Source organism: Ictalurus furcatus, chromosome 11 (genome assembly GCF_023375685.1).
Source record: "Ictalurus furcatus strain D&B chromosome 11, Billie_1.0, whole genome shotgun sequence".
NCBI classification, from domain to species: domain Eukaryota; kingdom Metazoa; phylum Chordata; class Actinopteri; order Siluriformes; family Ictaluridae; genus Ictalurus; species Ictalurus furcatus.
Window position 1 is genome coordinate 19211797 of NC_071265.1, and position 23370 is coordinate 19235166.

At 39.2% G+C, this 23370-nt stretch overlaps 1 protein-coding gene across 1 annotated transcript in view; it reads left to right on the top strand.

Moving 5' to 3' along the window:
- snta1 (syntrophin, alpha 1) overlaps nt 1-17081 on the top strand; it is a 32561-nt gene extending 15480 nt beyond the window's left edge. The window contains exons 3-8 of the mRNA XM_053636441.1: nt 6550-6733; nt 6968-7157; nt 7238-7359; nt 11515-11711; nt 13664-13851; nt 14300-17081. Of these exons, the coding sequence (XP_053492416.1) occupies nt 6550-6733; nt 6968-7157; nt 7238-7359; nt 11515-11711; nt 13664-13851; nt 14300-14392 (974 nt within the window). The 3' untranslated portion in view covers nt 14393-17081. The remainder of the gene's footprint in view (nt 1-6549; nt 6734-6967; nt 7158-7237; nt 7360-11514; nt 11712-13663; nt 13852-14299) is intronic.
- The last annotated feature ends 6289 nt before the right edge of the window (nt 17082-23370 follow it).

Sequence of the window (23370 nt, forward strand, 5' to 3'; positions counted from 1 at the left end):
TTTCCTTTTGTTGTCTTAAATCTGTCCTGGAGTGCATGTGATCCTAGCACGTTTAACGCTAACAGACAGAGGTGTGAATAGATTGCACAATAAGTTCTTTAATTCTTTCAAAAGACTGATCGGTATCCAAGTCAGGACTTGATTTTTCTTTGAAGTTTCACACTTAACTAAATTAACACCATTAGCCGTTATGGCCTTTTGTGCTGTATCATCAGAAAGTGCTAGCTTGTACCTATGATAAATGATCCAAAGAGTCGGTTTCCAAAAGCATGCTTCGCCCTGGCAGTGGGCCACTCATTTAATGAGCTCATGTGAGACATTGCCGATAAGGGGATCTTACGTAAATTGAGTTCTGCTAGTTATTCTGCTAATTTCCTCATCTGATCTCTGGAGGCTGCAGCATACTGAGCCACATAAGCTCTCATCCCCACAGAAGCTATAGCATCAGTTTAAATTGGAAAAAATTATACGCAGACACACTTACACACACAAATGCACACACAAGCTCATACTTTCCCACAACGTTTACACAAGCTCACATTTTTTCAAAAAATATTGTTTCATATTGCTGCATCTTGCATGTGTGATTAAAACTGTTCAGAACCCATTATCTGTGTAAATGAGAAACAGTGCATAATTTGTACTTTTGTCAGCAGTGTTATTGTGTGTGTGTGTGTGTGTGTGTTCGTTCTTATTGGTACATTTTTTTGCGGGGGCATTCTGAGGGACATTCCTGGCCTAACAGAGCTTTTACAGAGCCAAGCATGCTTCAGGAGTCATCGAATAGCCAATCAGGCGCATTCCAGCTGCACCCACGGCAACCGGGGAGCAGAAGAACACTGGGATAGGACGCCTTTGACTTTGACTTGGCAACCCAGTCTTATGTTTGCCCAATGAGGCAGCAAAATAAACAACTGGAAAGATTGACCAGTAAGCAGAATCTGAATCTTAAACACAGAATTCCCACATATCACTGTTTACTTCCTTTGTGTTCAGAAGTGTAGGAGTTTAACTTCCAGAAGATTCATGAACGCCTTAAACCGTTAGGTGAATGTTTAAATGTTTAAAGAGGCCTCTCTCATTCTCTTGCTCTCACTAGTGTAGAAATTCAGTTAAAAAAAGAGGCTCAGTGGTTTTCTTTAGTGTATGCTGCTATTAGTTAAATTTGGTCACGGTGTTAAAGGGGATTTCCGCAGATTTTTCTTCCTGCATAGTGCATTCACTGCATCCGCTCACTGAACAAAGTCATTTGGGTTGTTTTGATAAAAATGCACTGTTATAAAGAAACTTATTGAGGCAAAACTGCTATCAACAAAACAGTGATAGGAGCCTAGGACCGTATTACATTAACCTTCTTACTATATAATCCTATCTTATCTGTATACTAACCATTATCATCTACAGTATTACACACTTGATAATTTTTATATCTTAACTCCAAATAAGGAGAAGAGATTGCATAAGTTTACTAACTTGCCAAAATCTCAGATAACCCCAAGAATTTTTTTTAACTTCTTATTTAAAAAAGTTTTAGTTTTAATTTTTAAAAAGAATTAAAAGTTTCTGTCTCTTGTTAGATGTTGTGCTTGCTTCATAAGAAACAATGAAAGGTTGAATAACATTAGTTTGCTTACTAGCACAGTGGTATTACGTTAGTTTATCATTCAATACAGTAAATCAGTGCTTAATGATTGAAAAAATGATCAAGAGTGTGTTAATGTTAACTTTTTACAGAGGATACTAAAACTCATGGTTCATCAACCTTGAACTGTAAATTCTATAAGAGCCCTATTGTGTGCAATTAAAGTGAAAGTATATTAAATCAATATAAATACACATGATTGTGGAAGGATCCAGCGTGTTAGAGAACATACCTAAACACGACATCGTGAAGCCCAAAACATCTACAGGACAATGTTCTGGATAAGCTTCATTCAGAGTTTGGTTATACAATTATAGGAGAAACTTTAAACATCTCATGGAGCACCATTAAATGTTACTATTTTAACAAATGGTAAAAATGTGGTACAAAAATGACTGCCTAGAGGAGGCCATCCACTAAAATTAAGTGGTAAGGATGGTATTAGTCAGAGAAGCAACTAAGAGATCTAGGGTAACTCTGAAGGTAACTCTAAATCTGAAGCTGTTCACAGGCTAGAAGATAGCCATTACTGGGAAAAAAATGATATATGAAATCACATGTAGTTAACAAAAAAGCACATCTGAGACTCAGAAAACGGAAAAAGGTTTTCTGGGTTGATGAGACAAATATTTCCATATTTTGGATTGGGCACAAAGTGATACTTTTGGATGGAAGCCCAACACTGCTCATCACCCTGAGAACACCATCCCCAGTGAAGCATGGTGGTGGTAGCATCATGTTGGGGAGATGCTTTTCATCAGCAGGGAATGGGAAACTGGTCAAGGTTGAAGGCAAGAAGGATGGAGCCAAATACAGGGGTATCTTAGAAGAAAGCTGTTCCAGTCACTAAGAGACTTGAGACTATAGTGGAGCTTCACCTTCCAACAGGACAATGACCCTGAGAAACACTAGAGTTATTCAAAACCAAGAATCGAAAAGTATTGAGAATCTCTGCCAAGACTTGAAAATTGCTGTTCACCAAAAGTCTCCATCCAGTCAAACAGGTTTTTACCAAGAAGATTGGGTAAAAATATTGGAAAACCGGATGTGCAAAGTTCGTAGAGACATATCCCAGAAGACTTGTAACTCTAATGGCAGCCAAAGGTGGTTCTACCAAGTGTTGACTCAGGGGGCCAATAATTATGCAAGCAACAAAGGTTTGCTATTGTTCTTAATTAACGTTTGTGTCATAATCTATAAACAAAACACGCCATTACAACAATGGTTAAAAAACCATTGTCCATTTCAATTCCAGGTTGTAACACTACAAGGGGAGAAAATACCTATGCAAGCTTCTGTACATGTCAGAAACATGTTATTATATTTTACATTCTTTCCTACATTAATTAAAATGATGCAAATGGAGCCCTTATCTTAAGTATTAGTGCTACAGTGTTTTAATTTAACACCACTTTCCTAGTACTTCTCTTGTTGCCTAAAACCCAGGTGAAATCCATGCAAGGTGCGGACAGACACATGCAGGGACTTGCAGTAACAAAGTAGTACCACCATCTTAGTGTTATTAATTTTACACAGAAGTCTCTGAGGACACGTGGTAGTTTGGATAACAAAATGGCTGTCTTACATTGTAGACCTTGAGAACTCCAGTTCTCTCACAATCGTTATGAAGAAATTCGAGTCAGTACTTCTCAACAAGCATGTTATTATAATAAAATAAAAACAATCATTAAGCACTAGTTTGTTCGTCGAGTTTTTCTTTGGTTTGTTTCCGTAACCTTACCATGAGCTTTAATTTGTGCTTTTCCTCGCACTCGCTGAATAGAATAGAGTGTGCTCACCATCTTGTGGCATTGCCTGGTCTTTTTAATTTCACAAAAGGTCATTTAATATCACGTCCTAAGAGGCTTTTGTACAGGCAAAATCCCTGTTTCTAAAAATACACCCAGAAATACTCTATACCTCTCTAGCCGTGTTTGTGACTGTCAGAACTCTTTTGTTGGATATGATTACAGTTTACTAAGAGATTGCCACCATGCAGAAAGTCTATTGCAGGCATACTTTTGGGGAATTCTGGCTGGATGTGAAGTAGCAGTTGTAGCTGTATGTGTAAATGCTGAAGGGGCGTGGGTGTGATTAACTTTTTGCATGGGTGTGTGCTGTGTGCAATCACAACACAGCAGTGCGTGCCCCACTGGTTGGTATATGTGCTGACTCGGTGAGATGTGTGTGCGAGTTCGAGGCTAAACTTTTCATGTGCCGAGGAAGCCCTGCTTCACAGACACACACCAAGAGACCTCAACCCCAACACTGACTGAAACCTGATCTGCTGTGGCCTTTAGTGGCGCCTGCTATTTATAATCACTCACTGTGTGTGTGCATGTGTGTGAGTGTGTGTTTGTCAGAGAGAGAGAGAGAGAGAAATTAAAGTAATAGCTCCTGAGAAAATCATCCATCCAGCCATTTTCCATACCGCTTATCCTACACAGGGTCATGGGGGAGCCAGGAGCCTACTCCAGGGATCTCGGGGCACACCCTTGATGGTATGCCAATCCATCGCAGGGCATAATCGCACACAAACTACAGATAATTTGGAAATGCCAGTCAATGTACAATGCATGTCTTTGGACTGGGGAGGAAACTGGAGTACCCAGAGGAAACCCCTGAAGCACAAAGAATATGCAAGCTCTGTGCATGCAGGGTGGAGGCGGAATTCGAACCCCCAACCCCAGAGGTGTGAGGCAAGCATGCTAACCCCTACCCCACCATGCCCCTGAAGCCCTTACCCCTCCGAAAGAATCATGGAGACCTTTATTAATTTCAGAGGCTCAGAGGAATGAACTGTATGATTGGGGTGCTAAAGGTCCTGTGGACTAGAAACGAGCAAACTCTACAGTTGCATGTGTAGTTATCAGCATTTATGTAAATTTCTGTTTATATACAGTGGTTTGGTTGTAGTAAAGTGTTTGATGAACACTGTTGTGTTCTGAAGAAACATCCTTTCGTTCCAATGTACACAAGCCATATAGAGGAATGACAGTAAAAACCCACTCGACTTGACTTGACTTGAACAGTATAGTGTGCCATGGATACTGGATATGATGTTACGACCCGGAAGTTAATTATTTTTCCAATGATAGCAAGTCCCAAAGGGTTTTATTTCTCTTGAAATTTGTCAACACTAACAATTTATGTACAAATGAACAACAGCATGGTGTACATTTCATCCATTTATAGTTATAGGATGTTTAGGGATGTCCAAGAATCAGGTCAAATCCTGTTATCACTTATGTTATAGCAGCTATAAACAGTCATTCCCTCACTAGTCTCTCTTTTTTTCCTCTTTGTCATTGTCACTTAATGGAGGTTAAGATAGATTCAAGTGCAGCTTGGGTAGTTTAATACAAAAACAACAAGTCCAAGGGATCAGGCAGAAATCAATAAACATAGACAGGCAGAGGTCAGGTGACAAGGCAAACAATCCAAACAAGGCAAGGCAAAAAGACGAGGTCAGAAACATGAACAAAGTCAAAACCAGAACAAACAAACAAACAAGGTATCAAGGCTTGGTAATGGCAGAGACAAAACGTAACTGAGCGTATACTCTGCACTGGTTGTGTGTGAGAGTCTCTTAAGTAATGCGGTGTGATTGCGATTGTAATTGAGAGCAGGTGTGTCTGATGAGTTCTCAAGCGAAGGTGACGTGACAGTGTGTAGCTTCGGGAGTTGTAGTCGTCAGCCATGTTTGTAGCTCGTGGGTCATTCTGGGAAATGGAGTCGCTGGTTTGCCGTGACACGACAGTCATTTTTGCGAGAAACTGCTAATCCCATCATTCTGAAGACTGTATGCTGTAACTTAAAACTCAAAGTTGAGGCTTTACATCTCACTTACAAGCACTGACAGTGGAGACTCCTTCCAAGAATTCCTCCTCACCATATCAACAGTTATATCTTTATACGGAGCGTTCATCACGTAAGTCCCAGAGAAATGATAACATGTTAGAACGAGCATACTGTGAGAACCATGCTGTTAAAGAAAATTAATCAACACCTTTTGACCAATCATATTTGCAAATTCAACAGTATCGTGTTATAAACAACTGGTTGCATAATATTATATGACTGAAAAACTAAAATAGTTTGCAAAACAGCAAAAGGAACATATTATTATAATTTTCTCATCACTATACTATCCTTATAATGATACTATTTTTATCCAACCTTTCACCTCCTCTATCCTGTCTATTAATAGAAAGAGACCACCATTACACCACTGCTGACCAGGTGGTGTATTATTTGGGTGGTGGGGCATTCTCAGCACAGCATCATTCTCAAAAAAAGCCTACAGGGGAGTGTGTTTGAGGCACTGGTACGAGTGTATTAGCTGCAGCAGTGTTGTTGCGCAGGGTTGTGACTAGTCCTCTAACTAAAATATCCAGCTAACATCAGTCCTATAATCAGAAACCAATCAATGGCAATGGGTTCGGGACAACAAACACATGTTGTGCATGGAAAAAGATCAATTATAATCTCTACTTGTACACTTATAAGGTAGAACAAAAATGGTGTGTCTAAGAAAGTAGCCATAAGGGAATACACAGTGCTTAAAAAACCCAGCAGTGCTGTTAAACACTGTTGATACACTCTTACCCATTAACAGCAGTGTGTTCACCACTCAAATAATATCTGGTTAGCAATAACAAGAGATGAGCTAGAGTCAGTATGTGTTTATCTGTTTAAAATTGTTATCTGTTTAATAAATATTATTTTAGGAATATTTATGATTTTGAAAATGGTTTTAGTCGTGGCCAATTACCCAAATAATAATTGGCCTGCTGTGCTTAATGCATGGTGTTAAAATTGTAGTGCGGTCTTGCATACTACTTTCTGTTAATCTTTCATTCTCTCTCTCGCTCTCTCGCTCTCGCTCTCTCTCACTCACGCTACAGTAAAATACATCAAAGAGATGTCTGCATTTTTTAAGAATGCATCTTCAGGCGCTCCTCCTCTTCTGGACTCTCCTCCTTCGACGCCACAGAAGCAGGTCGACCCAGTCATGAAGGAGACCAGAACCATCCCACTGAAAATGTGCCATGTCACCCGCAAGCAATGTCCACCAGACACAGAGGACAGGTGAACTCACACAAGTACACACGCACACAGAGAGGAGGGTGCATATTTATTTCTTCCCTTCAACCAGGGTGTGAATTACAGTTGAGGGAGGATATGTACTAAATATTATTAATAGTAAACACTTAACACTTGTTTCTCCTCTCAGAAAGACCCTCCTCCACATACACACACACTTCATGTTATTATGTAATTTGTTCTTTCCTTTCATTCTTCCCTCTGTCTATCTTTGTGTAGATATTTTGAGGTGGTGTCAGCAGACAGGAAGCAGTCTGCGTTTTTGAGGGCAAAGGATCCTGCAATGGCCCAGTCATGGTATAATGCGATCCAAGCAGGCTGCGCTGCCCTGCTCTCTACAGCTAAAGACAGCCTCAGAGCCCTGCAGCCGGGCATGGACATCACACACATCGGCTGGATCATAGAGCAGGCATGTGTTTATTAATTAGAATACATTTTATGTGCGTGAAGTGAATAATCCAGCTGAGGTAAGTGTTTGTGTGTATGCAGGGATCCGAGAGACTGATACTAGCCGTGCTGACAGACAGAGATCTGCTGTTGTACAGCTCTTTGCCTGAGAGCAGAGAGAGTCTTAATAGCCCAGACAAGAGCCATCCACTCATTACCACCAGGTATACACACTCACACACACACACACACACACACACACACATACAAAAACAAAGAGCTATCACACAGAACACATATCTGCAGAGTCCTGCTGGTGACATCCGTATTTTATTTAAAAAAAAATAAAGCATGGCCATGACTTACAGTGCTGTGAAAAAGTATTTGCCCCATCCTTATTTCTTTTGTTTTTGTGTATATCTCATACTAAATAGTTTTAGATTTACAACATTTATAATGGGATTCAGCTGGACTATGCAACCAGGCCTGATTACTGCAAACCCTGTTCAATTAAACCAACAGTTAAATACTTTTTCAACAGCATGAAGTTGGTTAAAAGGTCTTACACAGTAACACACTATGCCAAAGTTGAAACATCACCCTCAACATCACACTTCCACCACCATGCTTAACCGTAGGTATGATGTTCTTTCTTTGGAGTTTGGTTTACGCCAGATGTAATGGGACCCCTGTCTTCCAAACTGTTGCACTTTCAACTCATCAGCCCAAAGAACATTCTCCCAAAAGGTTTGAGGATCATCAAGGTGTGTTTTGGCAAAATTCAGATGAGCCTTAATGTTCTTCTGGGTTAGCAGTGGCTTTCACCTCGCCATTCTTCCATGGATGCCATTTTTGCCCAGTGTCTTTCTGATGGTGGAGTCATGAACAGCGACCTTTATTGATGCAAGAGAGGCCTGTAGTTCCTTTGATGTTGTCCTTGGCTCTTTTGTGACTTCTTGGATGAGTCGTCACTGTGCTCTTGGAGGAATTTCGGAAGGTTGGCCACTTCTGGGAAGATTCACTACTGTGCCAAGTTTTTCCATTTAGAGTTCTTTGGCGTCCCAGAGCCTTTGAAATACAGTGCCCTCCACTAATATTGGCACCCTTAGTAAATATGAGCAAAGAAGGCTGTGAAAAATTGTCTTTATTGTTTAACCTTTTGATATTTTGTTAAAAAAATCACAAAAATACTCTGCTGTCATGGATATTTGTTAAATATAGGTGTGCAACAATTATTGGCACCCCTATGAATTCCTATTGTATATTCCTATTGATATTTTTTAGTACACTTGGGTAACTAGGAGCAGGAAATTGTTCCACCATGACTTCCTGTTTCACAGGGGTATAAATATGAGGTAACACATAGGCCAAATTCCCTTAGTCATTCATAACAATGGGTAAGACCAAGGAATATAGCTGTGATGTGCAGCAAAAGGTTATTGAGCTTCACAAAATGGGAAGTGGCTATAAGAAAATAACACAAGCATTGAAAATGCCCACTTCAACCATCAGGGCAATAATTAAGAAGTTCCAGTCAACTGGAAATGTTATGAATCAACCTGGAAGAGGACCCATGTCTATATTGTCTCAATAGGCAGTGAAGAGGATGGTTTGAGTGGCCAAAAAATCTCCAAGGATCACAGCTGGAGAATTGCAGAAGTTAGTTGCGTCTTGGGGTCAGAAAATCTCCAAAACTACAATCCGAAGTCACCTACATCACCACAAGTTCACTCTACTCTCATCCAAAAACAAACTCAAGCATCTTCAGTTTGCCAGACACTACTGGAACTTCAAATGGGATCGGGTTCTATGGTCAGATGAAACCAAAATAGAGCTTTTTGGCAATAAACACCAGAGCTGGTTTGGTGAACACAGAGAGGTAGCCATATGGAAAAGTACCTCATGCCCATGATTAAATATGGTGGTGGCTCTATCAAATATCAACAGATATTAAATGAAAACCTGATTGCCTCTGCCAGAAAGATTAAAATGGGCCATGGTTGGATCTAGTCCAGCTGAACCCCATCATGAATGCAGTTTCATAGATTTGGGGAATTAGTAACTACGATAACGGCATCGTTTTCAAAAACTTGCACTTTAAAACCCGTTTTCAAAAAAGTTTGAAGGCCCCAAAACGCTGTTGTCGTGTAAACGAACAGCCAAACCCTATAAAAAGATTTCCATTTTTAGTTGAAAACATTGTCGTGTTAACGGCCCCTTAGTTACAGTCACAAATGACTTGTTAATAACTTCTGATTCCAGTTCTCTTTCTATCCTCATCCTTCTGGATCTCAGGGCCACTTTTGACACTGTTGATCACACTCTTTTACACACCTGTCTGGAAACTGTCTTGGTTTTTCAGCAACTGCTTTGAATTGGTTTAGATCTTATCTCTCAGATCGTAGACAGTTTGTCTCTCTGGGCGGATCCAGGTCAGAAATGTATTTCTGGGATAAAAATATGGATGGCTCAAAATTTTCTCTGGCCATCCATCCATCTTCTATACCGCTTATCCTTCCTTCAGGGTCACGGGGAAACCTGGAGCCTATCCCAGGGGGCACAAGGCGGTGTACACCCTGGACAGGGTGCCAATCCATGACAGGGCACACTCACATACACATTCACACACCCATTCATACACTACGGACACTTTGGACATGCCAATCAGCCTACCATGCATGTCTTTGGACTGGGGGAGGAAACCGGAGTACCCGGAGGAAACCCCCGCAGCACGGGGAGAACATGCAAACTAGCTCTGCTTTAGAGTTTCAAACTAAATTAAAAATTGCATTATATTTGATGCAAGTTTGTCTTTTGATTCACATGGGCAGAATACTGTTAAAACATCCTTCTTTCATCTCAGAAATATTGCAAGATTGTGCCCTATATCTTTCTCTGTGGCTGAAAAGTTGATCAACACTTTTGTATTTTCTCGCATTGATTATTGCAGTGCACTCCTTGCCAGGGTCTCTAAGTCTACAACAACTAAACTACAGTATGTGCAAAATTCAGCAGCTAGAATCCTGACTAGATCCAGGACAAGTGAGCACATCACTCCTATTTTGGAATCCTTGCACTGGCTCCCTGTGTAAATTTTAAAAGACCTTGTATGGTTTGGCTCCCCAGTGTTTAGCTGAGCTTTTAACCCATTACACCCCAAAATGTGATCTCCATTCCTCCATTCTGGTCTCTTAACCTTCTTTCAGACCCGTTTACGTACTATGGGTGATGGGGCCTTTTATTCTTATGCTCCAAAACTGCGGCACTCACTACCATCTAATCTTAGAGAAGACCAGTCTTTTACTGTATTTTAATCTTCTCTTAAAACTTATTTCTTTAGGATTGCTTTTAGTTGATGACTTTGTTTATTTAACTATTATTATTATTGCTATTATTGTTATTATACTGTATTTTATGATTAACTGTTGTTTTTTTTAAACATGCCTATGTACTCTTATGTAAAGCGCCTTGAGAGGTCTTTTTAAAGGCGCTATATAAAATAAAGTTTATTATAATTTGTCACGCAATGGAGTTGAGGACGGATGCAAATGCAGATAAGAGCTTTATTAAAGAGAGGCAGGCAGACAAATCCAAATCGTGTATCAAAATCATGGTCCAAAAACAGGCAAAAGGTCAGGCGATTGGCAAACGGGTATAAACTAGGCAAGGCAAAGCACAAAACGAGAAACTAGAAGCGAGATCAAAAACCGTGAAACGGAACATCTCCTTCTTTCGGGAGTCAATAACTTCGTTTCTCGTGCGCTTTGATTTTTGAAACTTTGCAGACTTTTTACATTCACAAACAGCTCCATAACACACTACATGAAAGGTAATATTTCAGAAAACATAATAGACGCACTTTAAGGACTTGGTCTCGACTCAAACTCGACAAAGGTGGACTCGGACCCAACACTACCTTAAAGTAACTGTTTCTGTTAAGATTTTCAGCTCTGTTAAGACTTCCCTGAGGTGGTCTGATTGGTCATGTGATGATATGCACTGATAGAGAAGCGTTCCCATTGGCTGCAGCCTGCAGCTATTATGGCCAATCACGAAAGTCAACATTGCACAACCACACACATAATATCTCCACTATACTTTTGAACTCGCTTTCGTAGGAGATGTAGCCAGTTTGAACTGGAATCCCCCCCCCCCAACCTTGAAATTCTTTACCTCTGATAGATTGTGCTCCAGTGAATAAGAATAAGAAAAGCAGGTGTATTTTGTTATATTCCTTAAAGAATCCTTAAAGAGTGTCTAGTGTCTTGACAGGGGTAACTAAGTTTGTTTGATTCTATTACAGTCTGCAACATATGCACAAGTTTCAAGGACTTAGTCTCAGGTTCATAGCTCTGCCTTTCTCTGTCTATCTCTATTAGGCTTGTTCATTCTGGGCCTGGAAAGAGTTCATCAGGACAGGATTCTGATTTAACATTCGGCCTGCGTTTAGGCACTAAGCATGGTGTGGAGACCCACCTGTTTCGAGTGGACACTGCTAAAGAACTTTCCACTTGGAGCCACCTCCTGGTGGAAGGCTGTCACAGTGCTGCTGAACTCATCCAAGAAGTCACTACAGGTACATCCATCCTGCTTTCAGTTCACACATATTATTTACACTGAATTAGAACTCAAAATCCTTACCGTCACCATTATAACAGAAATCTGCATACTGAGCTCATTTCAATATAAAACAGGTAAGTGCTATGAGTACTGTGAGCAGAATGTAAGGAAAGGAGTCTAGAGGAAGAGTGGTGCAGCAACGAGTCCTAACATCCAGAAACGAGTTAGCATTTTAGCACTTCCGCTTCCATCGTCCCAAAGTCAGTGGGATTTTTGACTGGGTTTTTGGTTAAATGCCTGAAATAAGGTCTGTGGTTAACACAAGCTCAAGATATTTTCCTGTTTTATTCTTCTACATGAAATACATCCGTAAAACCCCACTCGTGATTTTGTTAAGCTTTTACGTGTCAGTTGCAGTAAAAGCAATAAAGACGGTTGCTAACAAGTGGCTAAATGGGACTACAGAGGTTGTTGGGGACATTAAACGTCATCACTCTGAGCAGGAAAACTCATCTACTACAGCCTCGTTGTGTTTATTCTCGCGCTCTTGTAGACTATTCCAACTCAAACTTTCCAACTTGTAGATTTATCAATTTATAATATTTTCCAACTGTAGTGTTTTGTTTTTTAAATTGTAGTGCTGTAATGCTTAGTGGTGGTGACGTTGAAGTCACATGACCATGGTGTAGTTTGTTTATAGCCTACCTAGCTTTTTACTTCTGCTGATTGAATTTAGGCATCAAAATTCATCAAAGTTGTGCTCATTTATGAAGATTATCTTGATGAACAAAATGTATAAGAATCATAAACGTTTGTTGGTCACAGAGCTTATTATCTGCAGTAATCCAAAAGCCAATGGAATGTAAAATTGGCTTTTTGTCTAGGGAACCAGATTGATGCTAACTTCCGGTTTTGCCCACAAAAATACGTCATCCCTGCAGCACTCACAACTAGAGTTGCAGTAATGCATGTTACTAAAGGCTTCAAATATACCAAGAAGTGACCAGAGGTCTTCACTGAGCCATGGTGGTGTGGAGAGCTGTAGCACAGTTATGTGTCAGTAGTGAATCAATACGGCATGATGTCGCCCTCTGCTGATCATACTGTTTGTTGCACCTTCAAGTCCTTGTCCTTACGAGAATAAATGATTGCATGATCACCCATTTTCAACTATTATAAATGTGTAATGAATAGCTAAATATACATTACTGTATTGCTGCACTAATAAGGTAATAATGAACAAGATTACAACCGAACTGTACACATGTGGAAAATCTGACAGGGGAAAAGTTCCTCTTTGCAGTTGTTACATACTCTGAAAAAATTGGTTCTAGATGTTCACATACGTCAGAAAGCTTCTCCAGGGTCTTTAAGATGCATCACCATCTATACAAGACACATTTTCAATTAACTGAATAAAAAATACACTTTAACAGCTAAGCAAAAAAAAAAAAGAAAAAAAAGAGGCTTGTTTGAATGAATATAAACTTTTCGTGAGGTCATGTTGGCATGGCATTATTATGGGACACCCAGATGTGTAACACTCTTAGACTTTCAAACATCCTTATTGATGAATAATGATCAAAATGAAAATGGTTTAATAGGCTGAATGTGAAAATGATTCAGTGTGTTCATAGTTGTATGTTTTTAAAGATTGAGTAGATTAGTGTTAGATGTTTGCTTAAAAACCCCCTTCTCTCTCTCTGTCTCTGTCTCTCTCTGTCTCTCTCTCTCTGTCTCTGTCTCTCTCTGTCTCTGTCTCTCTCTCTGTCTCTCTGTCTCTGTCTCTCTCTCTCTCTCTCTGTCTCTGTCTCTCTCTGTCTCTGTCTCTCTCTGTCTCTCTCTGTCTCTGTCTCTCTCTCTCTGCCTCTCTCTCTCTCTATCTCTGTCTCTCTCTCTCTCTCTCTCTCTCTCTCTCTCTCTCTGTCTCTCTCTCTCTCTGTCTCTCTGTCTCTCTCTCTCCTGCAGCATGCAGTTGGAATGGTCAGTCATGCATGCTCAGTGTGCACATAGAGAACGGTTTCACTTTGTTCACTGAGGAGGCAGGTGTGAGGAGACACATTCTTCTGCAGCAGCCATTTGAGCGTCTGCGCATGTCCTCTGATGATGGAGTGCGCATGATCTACCTTGACTTTGGAGGTCCAGACGCCGAGATTGTGAGAACTCTCTCTCCCTCTCTCTCTCTCTCTCTCTCTCTCTCGCTCTCTCTCTCAGTTCTACCTTTCTTCTCACTCCTCTTGTCTTTAGTTCTAAGTTTTCTCCTGAACATAACTCTCCATACCTTTTTGAACGCCCTGCCTTTTCTATCCTGTTCTTTTATTCTCACTCAGTTCATGTAGTCTTTCTCTTTCTCTTTCATCTCAGATCACAGGTCTGTATACACACTGAGCTCATAGTTATTCTCTTTTGACTTCTTCCATTCTTTTGGATGAAATTTTCAACTGTAGAATTCAGACTATTTTGTAAAGACTCGCCCATCTTTGTACCAGTCTGTACCCTGTCTGTATCTTTATTTCTCTTCCTTCTTTTCTGCATTGATTTCATTCCTTCATTCACTTTGCTCTCACTACTTTTTTTTTTTCTCCTGCTTTTTTTTTCTTCCAGCAACTGGATCTTCATGCCTGTCCTAAGACCATCGTCTTCATCATTCACGCTTTCCTCTCAGCCAAAGTGAAGCGTTTAGGCCTTCTTGCATGAGCGCCGATGTTCTAAACTCCACACACAGTTACGACGAGGCACAACTAGAGAGTTGGAAGGCGGACCAGACAGATCTAAAACCAGGGGCTGCCATTGGTGGAGTCCTACCACTGTTGTTCAACAAACAATTCAAAGCCATGCATCAAAAAGTGTTGATCTTATTATACATGTCAAACTTTTTCTTGTTTTTTTTTTAGAGAAGATTTTGTGTGCCATATCAGTTTGTATGAAACAATTGTTGCAGGCAAAAAAAAAAAGCAAATATTTGCAGGAATACTTCACTGAAAGAAAAAAATCATGGCAAACAATGGATTAAATCCAGTGGAGAAAGTGGTGTAGTCTAGTCTAATCTAGTTGATACTAGTTGATCTACCGCAATTAGGCATTTCAAATCAGAGATAAAATGCAACCATACAGTATATTTTTTTTATATTTCTTGTGGCTTCTGAATGATGCGATTTAATACAGAATAAATACATGGGTTTACTATCCAGTATAAACCCCTTAAAAAGTAGTATACACAAAAAGCATAAGGGCATACATCACTGAGTGTAACACCAATTAAAACAGATGAGTTTCATGAGATCACCAGCCTGGGCTGCACTGGCTTCAACTCATTGTTAGTCACACCAAGAGGCACACTCCCAGTGAAACGTTATTGACCTAGATTTCAGTATTTTAATATTTTTCATTGAGAAATGTTTGTGACTTGGGGCACGGTGGCTTAATGATAAGCACGTTTGCCTAGGACCTCCGGGGTTGGGGGTTCCTCCGCCCTGTGTGCGTAGAGTTTGTTCTCATGTTCTCCCCATGCTTTCCTCCGGGTACACCAGTTTCCTCCCCCAGTCCAAAGACATAGGCTGATTGACATTTCCAAATTGTCCTTAGTGTGTGAATATGTGTGCGATTGTGCACTGCGATGGCTGTCCCCCTGCCTTGTGCCCAAAGTTCCCTGGGATAGGAATCCAGGCTCCCATGCGACCATGTGTAGGATAAGTGTGACTTGTGACTTGTATTACACCTGATGTCAAACAGTGCCATATAATAATAAAAAAAAAAGCCCTAGTCTAGAGCGCCGTTGGGATCTGAGCACTTTTCAGTTAAAATGTCAAGTTAAATCCACAGAGTGAGACCTTTGATGGAACAAAGACCTGATTCTTTGCATTTACCTTATTTAATTACCAGTCTCTACCTTTCAGTTTTGTCTGTGGCACTAATAGTCCTTAAACTGTACTAAACCATAAAACAACTCCAGGTGTTCAAAAACTTCTGACTGACAGTGTAAAGTGGTGCTTTCATGTGGTTCTGGGTGTAATTAGAATATCCACAACGCACCATGCCATTAGGAGACAACATAAGCGCTCTTTAAATGCACCATGACATAGTGGGCTGCAAATATGGGAATTTGGGAATTTCTGCTTCAGAATTACAGCACAGAACAGCCTTCCTCAGCGCTCGTAAGACACGCAAACAGCTTCTATTTTGCCACGGAACACTAGTACCCCAGCTAATCATTTTTGATGTCATTCTTTTCTCCTGAGGGGAAAAAACCCCTCTTCAGTGAAGCTTCTAATAGACAGGCAGTCGAATCTAATCCTGTTTTTCACATACCTAATACTGTATGCAATTTAATCCTTTTTTTATTATTATTCTGAATCAGTCATTTCATGGCAGCTTGTCCAAATATGAAATCGTATCAGTTAAAAACAAAATCACTCACAATTTAAAAAATGTATTTATTCATACAACTTTACAGTTTCAGTGAAAATTGAACTCATGTGAGGCACCTTTTTCTAATCATGCAATCCAACCCTGAGGTATTAATCATTTGACATTCGAGTATTAAACACTCATGGGTGTAATAAAATTTTTTTTTTAAATTTATTCAAGAAAAAAAAAAGGTATTTAACAATGATGAAATGTTCATGCAATGCACCAGAGTACTGAGGATAACTGAGCTCACTGAGCTGACCTGTACGAATATATACGTGTGATACCATATACAAAATCTGAACACTCAGTTATTTATTGTCTAATTACAGAAACGATTTCTTTTTAGAGTTTTCTTCCTAACCTCTTTTTTTTTTTTTTTTTTTTTTTTTTCAATTTTACTGCCCTGACGTGTTTTTGTAAACATTGTAGAACATGCAGCTATAAGGAGCCATGGCATATTTTGAAAGGAACTTGTCAAAACTTTTAAATTTGGGAATGTTGAAGCAAAAGAAAAGAGCATTAGTAGTATTTCCAGAATGAAAGCTTATTTGACTAACACGTTGCTTGAGCGCTACTCTTATGAACATTAGCGTCTTTAAAGTCAGCGGTAAAGCCCAGGAACAAATTTGATCCCCACCAAACAAGTACACTAGTGCTAAGAACCCCTGTCTGCAGTGGTAGAATTATTGAATTGTTTTGCTTTGTGATTTTAAACTTGTGTTTAACACACAATTTTTTTTTTTTTTAACTGCAACTGTTAATGGTTTTGCGTTCAATGGATAAGTAGGTATCATTTATTATGGTGGCCTTTCACAAATCATCCTATAAATTAATATATATACTTAAAACGAAAATATGTTAGCTCTTAAAACCCGAGACTAAATTTTATTATACATGCTTATTTAAACAAGAGTGTGCCTTACAGGGTTGTTTGTACATAAAGTAAAATTGAATAAACTTTACTTGTTGACTTACACCATGTTTCCAGTGCACTGTGCATTAGATAGAACGTTTGAGGTGCATCGTGGTGAAGCATGGATTGACAACGCTAAGGCTATGTCTGATATTACACTATTCACTATTCATAACGTGCAATATTTTGTCCAGCAGTTTGTCCTGATTAGTCTGTCTGTACCAGGAGCGATACAGTGGAAGGTCAGGATGTTCTTGTGAGGCACTGATAAATGGACCCCATGCGTTAAAGTGGAAACTTAATTTGGAATGATGGTGAATTCACCTAAGACTTCAAATTGTTTACAGTTGATCCCTGTCATTGTTGCAGGTGATATCATTAGGTTTAATCTGATCTGCAGTTGGTGGGTTCAAGTCGGGTTCTGAGGTTTGGCTTTGGTCTTTTGTCAGATTGTGTTTAAAATCTCAAAAGTCAATTAAAGATCGAAAATAAATAAATAAATAAAAGAGCATAGTGGCAAAACATTTATGTGAGTCACACTCTCTGCATTAGTGTGCTCTATAGTGCTCCAGTGTGAGCAACATTACTGACACACCTCTCACTCAGGATAAAGGAGGCCATTAGTGAAATGGACAGCTCTAAATTGAATCATATACAACCTTGATAAATCTCTACAGTATCTGGAGAGAAGAAAAAAAAAAGGGAAGAAAACAATGTACAAAATGTAAAAACAATATACAAAAACAACACCATGATTATTGCCAAAAGCTGTAAACAGACAGCTATTAGAAGCAATGGTGATGTGCTTTGTCTGACAAAAGCATGGTGAATAATAGAAAATAATAACATGTGGCATCAGCCTACAAAAAAGAAAAGGAAAAAAAAAACGGTTCATATGAAAGCAAAGCCCCTTCCTGCCCCCCCATTTTACCCTCTAACTGTTGGCATGGCAACAGCAGTGCCATAAGATTGGCAGCAGGCTTCAGTGTTCTATATCAGTTAGTTGGAGAAATTGCCAATCAGTCTTTTAGATCAAAGAGAGAGAGAGAGAAAGAGAGAGCAGATATGGAGTGAATATATTTTGATTAGATAAAAACTAGACGGCCACTTAGGCGGGGGAGAAGAGAGAAAATTGGCTGAGGCTGGGGGAGGTGGTGCATTAATAAAAGGTTGCATCTTTCCATTTTCCTCCCGCAGTTCTCTTTTCTCTTCCACAATTAAGGTGATTGTCTCTGTCCTTCATGCTGTTGATTGGTATAGGATGAGGAGCTTTACTGTTCAGCAGCACACGCACTACTGTATATATCTGGAAGTCTATTTATGTATGACATATTTATCCACAGCTCGGTATTGGAGCTGATGGGTGGCCATTTTAGACAGGACAGACAGCTACAAGTGGAGCTCGAGGTCATTCCCATTGCAGCCTGGGGGGGAAATAAATAAATAATTTAGCAAATTATACACTTATGGTTGTACTCGGTGAACATGATCTAACAGGGTGGGTTGTGTTGATCATTTTACACATGAAGTGATGATGATACTTTGATACACTGTGTGTGTGTGTGTGTGTGTGTGTGTGTGTGTTTTGTCCTTGCTGAACCCCCCCCCCCCCCCCCCCCCAACAGATCCCCTAATAGATTATGTAATGCTTTTAATGGTTATATGGTTTTAATGGCTACTGTAATGGTTCCTGTGGGTATCTACTGGAAATTTGTTGCTTTCTCTTGGTGGCATGTTTATGTCTAGTGGATACCATTAAGGACATCCTTAATACATCCTACTACCTAACGGAAACCATTAGGTAATGCTTTTAATGGTTAACAGCTGATGGTTTGTAATATGGTATTTGTAGTGGAACTATTAGAATTTCTGTGATGGTTTCTGTTGGTGTTTTTTTTTTTCAGCAGGGATATCTTGGTCGGGACCAAATGACCCTGCAAGCATAGGAATATTTGACAGTTTTGAGCATATGGATGGTCCTCCCAAGCAACTTTTATTGAAGAATGTTTTTATCCCAATACGGAATATGTATATATGTGTGTATATATATATATATATATATATATATATATATATATATATATATATATATATATATATATATGTGTGTGTGTGTGTATGTGTGTGTGTGTGTGTGTGTGTGTGTGTGTGTGTGTGTGTGTGTTCTATCCCCTACACCGAATATTCACTGCACTCATTTACCCTGAGTTTATCCCACTGTCTACTTGACTTCTTCTCTCTTGGGGAATGCAACAATAACCTATAATTTACATTCATATCCCTACCACTGCACACACATATACACGTTTCAGATATTTTTCATCTAGATCATCAGTTCTGACAACCAAGAAAAAGGTAGTTCCAAAATACTGCTGGTATTGTTGGCTGACAAGCACAAAATAAAAAAATAAAAAACTGAAGAGAAAAAAATAATAATCATCTGAAAAAAACTGTAATACATCTGACAAGTTGCCAGGGGGCAATAGAACACCAACTGTAGCCAGAAATCAGATGAGTTCAACACTCATTCCTTCATTGTTACGACACAACTAACTAACAAGAACCGGAGGATTCTGGCATAAAATGATCATTTTAACAAAGTCAAGGAATAAATCTGCTTCCAACCACAGGCAACTGAACTCTGAGAGAAATGACCTGCGTTGAAAGTGTTGTAAGAGACAGAGATGTCCCTCTGTGAAACAGTAGGGGTCTCTGTGTCTCCACCAGAGAGAAAGAGAGAGAGAGAGAGAGAGAGAGAGAGAGAGCTCTGATTGAAGAGATGACCTAATTCAGTTCAGGACGTCCCACAATGCTTGCTCATGTACAAAACACACACACATGCACACACACAAAACACATCTTCCTTTCCTTCTCTCTCCAATACACACACAATGAGAGGGAAAGAGATTGAAACAGAGAGAGAGAGAGAGAGAGAGAGAGAGAGAGAGAGATTATTTCTCAAAGTACAGCAGTGAAATCCATATTGAAAAGGGACGCCATTGTCTGTCCCTTCTCTAACCTTGTGGCCAGCTGATGCATCCCCCCCCCATTTAGAACTCAAATGACATGCAAAAACACAATACACATCCAACTTAATAATCATAATCATAATCATAATAATAATAATAACTAATGACTAGACTGCAGAAAGTACAGGCATTATAATGAATCATGTAGGGCCACATTAAAATACTACTAAGCTCCAAAAACCAATCAGTTTACACTACAGAAACATTCAAATAATTCATTAATGCAGTTTCTATCAATTATAGTCTGTCACTCAGTTCTCTCTCTCTCTCTCTCTCTCTCTCTCTCTCTCTCTCTCACACACACACACACACACACACACATACACACTCTCCCCCCACATCGTTTTTTTGCTGGTGGCTGGAATTATAGGTAGTCATTTCATGCTAAGACATGGTTTGACTTTTTTCTTTCCCCCTCTTTTTTTTATGATTGTTATTATTACTGCATGTACTAAAGAGGCAGGATAGGGTTATTAAATATGCCAGAGCCAATTGTATTTTTGCTCAAGTAAGCTTCCTGGAAATATTCCATCTGTGCTGCTTTTATACTTGTGAATGTAGTTATGAATTTTAAAGCAGGCTGCTCTAAGTAAGGGAGAGGAGGGGGTGTGCGCAGAATTCTGAGTAATGCTGAGAGATTGGAATTTCTTGTTTGAGAAGCAGTAAAAGGAGAATGGGGGGGGGGTAAAGTGAAAGAGGGGGAGAAGGGAGAAAATGAGGTTGTATTAGACATACCGGTTTTCATCATGCCTCCAAAAATAATCTCTCTCTCTCTCTCTCTCTCTCTCTCTCTCTCTCTCTCTCTCTCTCTGGCTCTCTCTCTGTTTTTCTGGTACTCTGTTAATGAGAGTACATTCATGTTTGGATTTTCTCAGTGAACCAATAAGGTCAGTTTTGAAAGCTTTTGTCTGCATGTGAAACTCGTTCTGCGACGAAATTTATTCTGGAGAAATATTCCAAAATGAGAAAAACTGTCAAAACAAAAACCATGGCTGTGTGTGTGTGTGTGTTTTTAACTGAGTGTTGTCGCTTTTAAGAGCAGCTGTACAGCTACAGCTGTGCAGTGAGGCATTGTAACTTGCCAATCACATGAAAGGTCATTGGGTGTAGTTTTACCTAATGAGGTCCAGGTGGAACAATGCCTAATCAGGTCACCTTTAAAAAGCCCTTCATTTAAAGTGTGGACTCTGGAAGTAAAAAGGCCACACATGTGCTATGTTCAATACGTTTGAAGTCTACTCGAAATAGTATGCCACAACAGCATTGCGGAGAAACGAATGCGTTTTAAAACCATAGCATTGATCAAGCAGCCTGCTTTTGAAAGCTGAAGCTTGAAAAGAGAGGTGTAGTTTCTGAAACAGTCAGTTGTTGAGAAGATGGTGGATGTGGCTGAAGTAGTTTTCAGTAGACATGTCTGATTATTATACGTCCTTATACTACTTATTCGATCAGAACACATTAAAGCTGCAGAATATCATCTTGTGAAAACTATTTGGAGGCTCCTGTGGAAAAAAGTATGTAATTGTATGCAGCTGATTAGTTAAACATATTCAAATCGGCTCGTATTCAGGTCATGTCTAATGGTCTGAATGTAATCCATGATGAAGTGTCATGATCTACAAATCTCAGACCAAATCTGACCAAACAGTCATTTTTCCGCCCGTATTTTGCTTTTCAGTGCATATATCTTGCAGAAAGAACAAGAACATTCGGTTTTCATATTCTAGATATTTTTTTCTGTATTGTGTTTTATGTATTATTATTTTTATTATTTTTTACTGGCATCATAAAGCTAGAGTGAATTTTTTTTTTTTCTGTTAAAAATGTTCCTGAGCTTCTGTGAGTCACCCTGACCATCCTGTAATAGTAATAGAATTGGTGGGAAATTTATACGCATACATCATACACCAGCTCAGGTATGTCACATGTCATCATATCCAAACTTCAGGCCTTTAAGAAGTCTGACTACTCTGTGGCAGGCAAGAGACACAGCCAATTAGGTGGAAGAAAGAGCAAGGATGTTTCTTGCTAAACAGCTAAGGTGTTTATATGTTCTATAATTTGATAGGAAAAAGAGTGAATGATAGATAAATGTCATCTGATTTTTATCCTTGTTATAGAATTTGTATTGTTACCCAGTTGTTAAGTTGATTAGATAGGGAACTAGATAGTCATCTACTGACAGGCTGGAGAAGAAGAAAAAAAAACCAACCCATACAGATTAGATAATCAAATAAATGAAGATGTGAACAGAGGAGAGTTTTGTTCTCTGTGCTGTATTTCAAATACACTGTAAAAAGAAAAGAAAAGAAAAGTTGACTTAATTTAAAATTTCAAGGCAACATGCTGCACAGTTTAAAATTGAGTTAAGTGAAGTTGAGTAAACTCAAAAAAGCTGTGCATCAAGTTGCCATGAAATTTTAAGTTAAGTCAACTGTTCTTTTTCTTTTTTTTTCGTTTCTTTTCTTTATTTCTGTTTTTTACAGTGTAGTTAGCTGGAATTACTGGCCTAGCTTGCATCTTAGAGTTGCAAGAATTTGCATGGAGCTAAATGTGCGCCAACGTAGAAATACTCTACAGTGAGATTATAAACAAGATACCAAATGAGAGGTTTTGCTCTTTCACCTGTGACTCATTAACTGTCACAGTAACATTAATGTTCACAATAAAGTTTATATTCTCATAATGGTTGTGTAATATTGAGGAGATAATCATATCGTTTACTTAGGCCATGTCCCGTAATGTACAACCATACGAAATATGGTACATTTATTGGTAAAGCATCTGTCGTTACTCTTTAGGTATACTAATTACTGCATTTTATATGTTTTAAGATGCAGCCTTGAATTCCTTCTGAATGTGTACTGACTTGGCACTTACTGCAGTGAGTTTAATCTGTACAGTGGAAAAGATTGACGCACAACCAATCTATGTTCTTCTAAGTAGCTTACTGTACTGTTCTTCTATCAAAGAGAGAGAGAGAGTGAAATTTCCAAATGTTTGACTATTATTTATTTTTTTTAACAAAAACTGTTTTAAAAATATACAATATGGCCAAAGATGTATGGACACCTAACCATCACACCCATATGTCAGTCTTCCCACAAAGTTGGAAGCGCACAATTGTATAGTATGTCAGTGTATACTGTGGCGTTATGATTTCCATTCACTGGAACTAAGGGACCCAAACATGTTCCAGCATGGCAATGCCCTGTGCACAAAGCCAGCTCCATAAAGACATGGTTTGCCAAAGTGGGCAAGAGTGGAAGAACATGAATGGCTTTTTCACCCAACATCACTGTACCTCACTGCACCTCACTAAT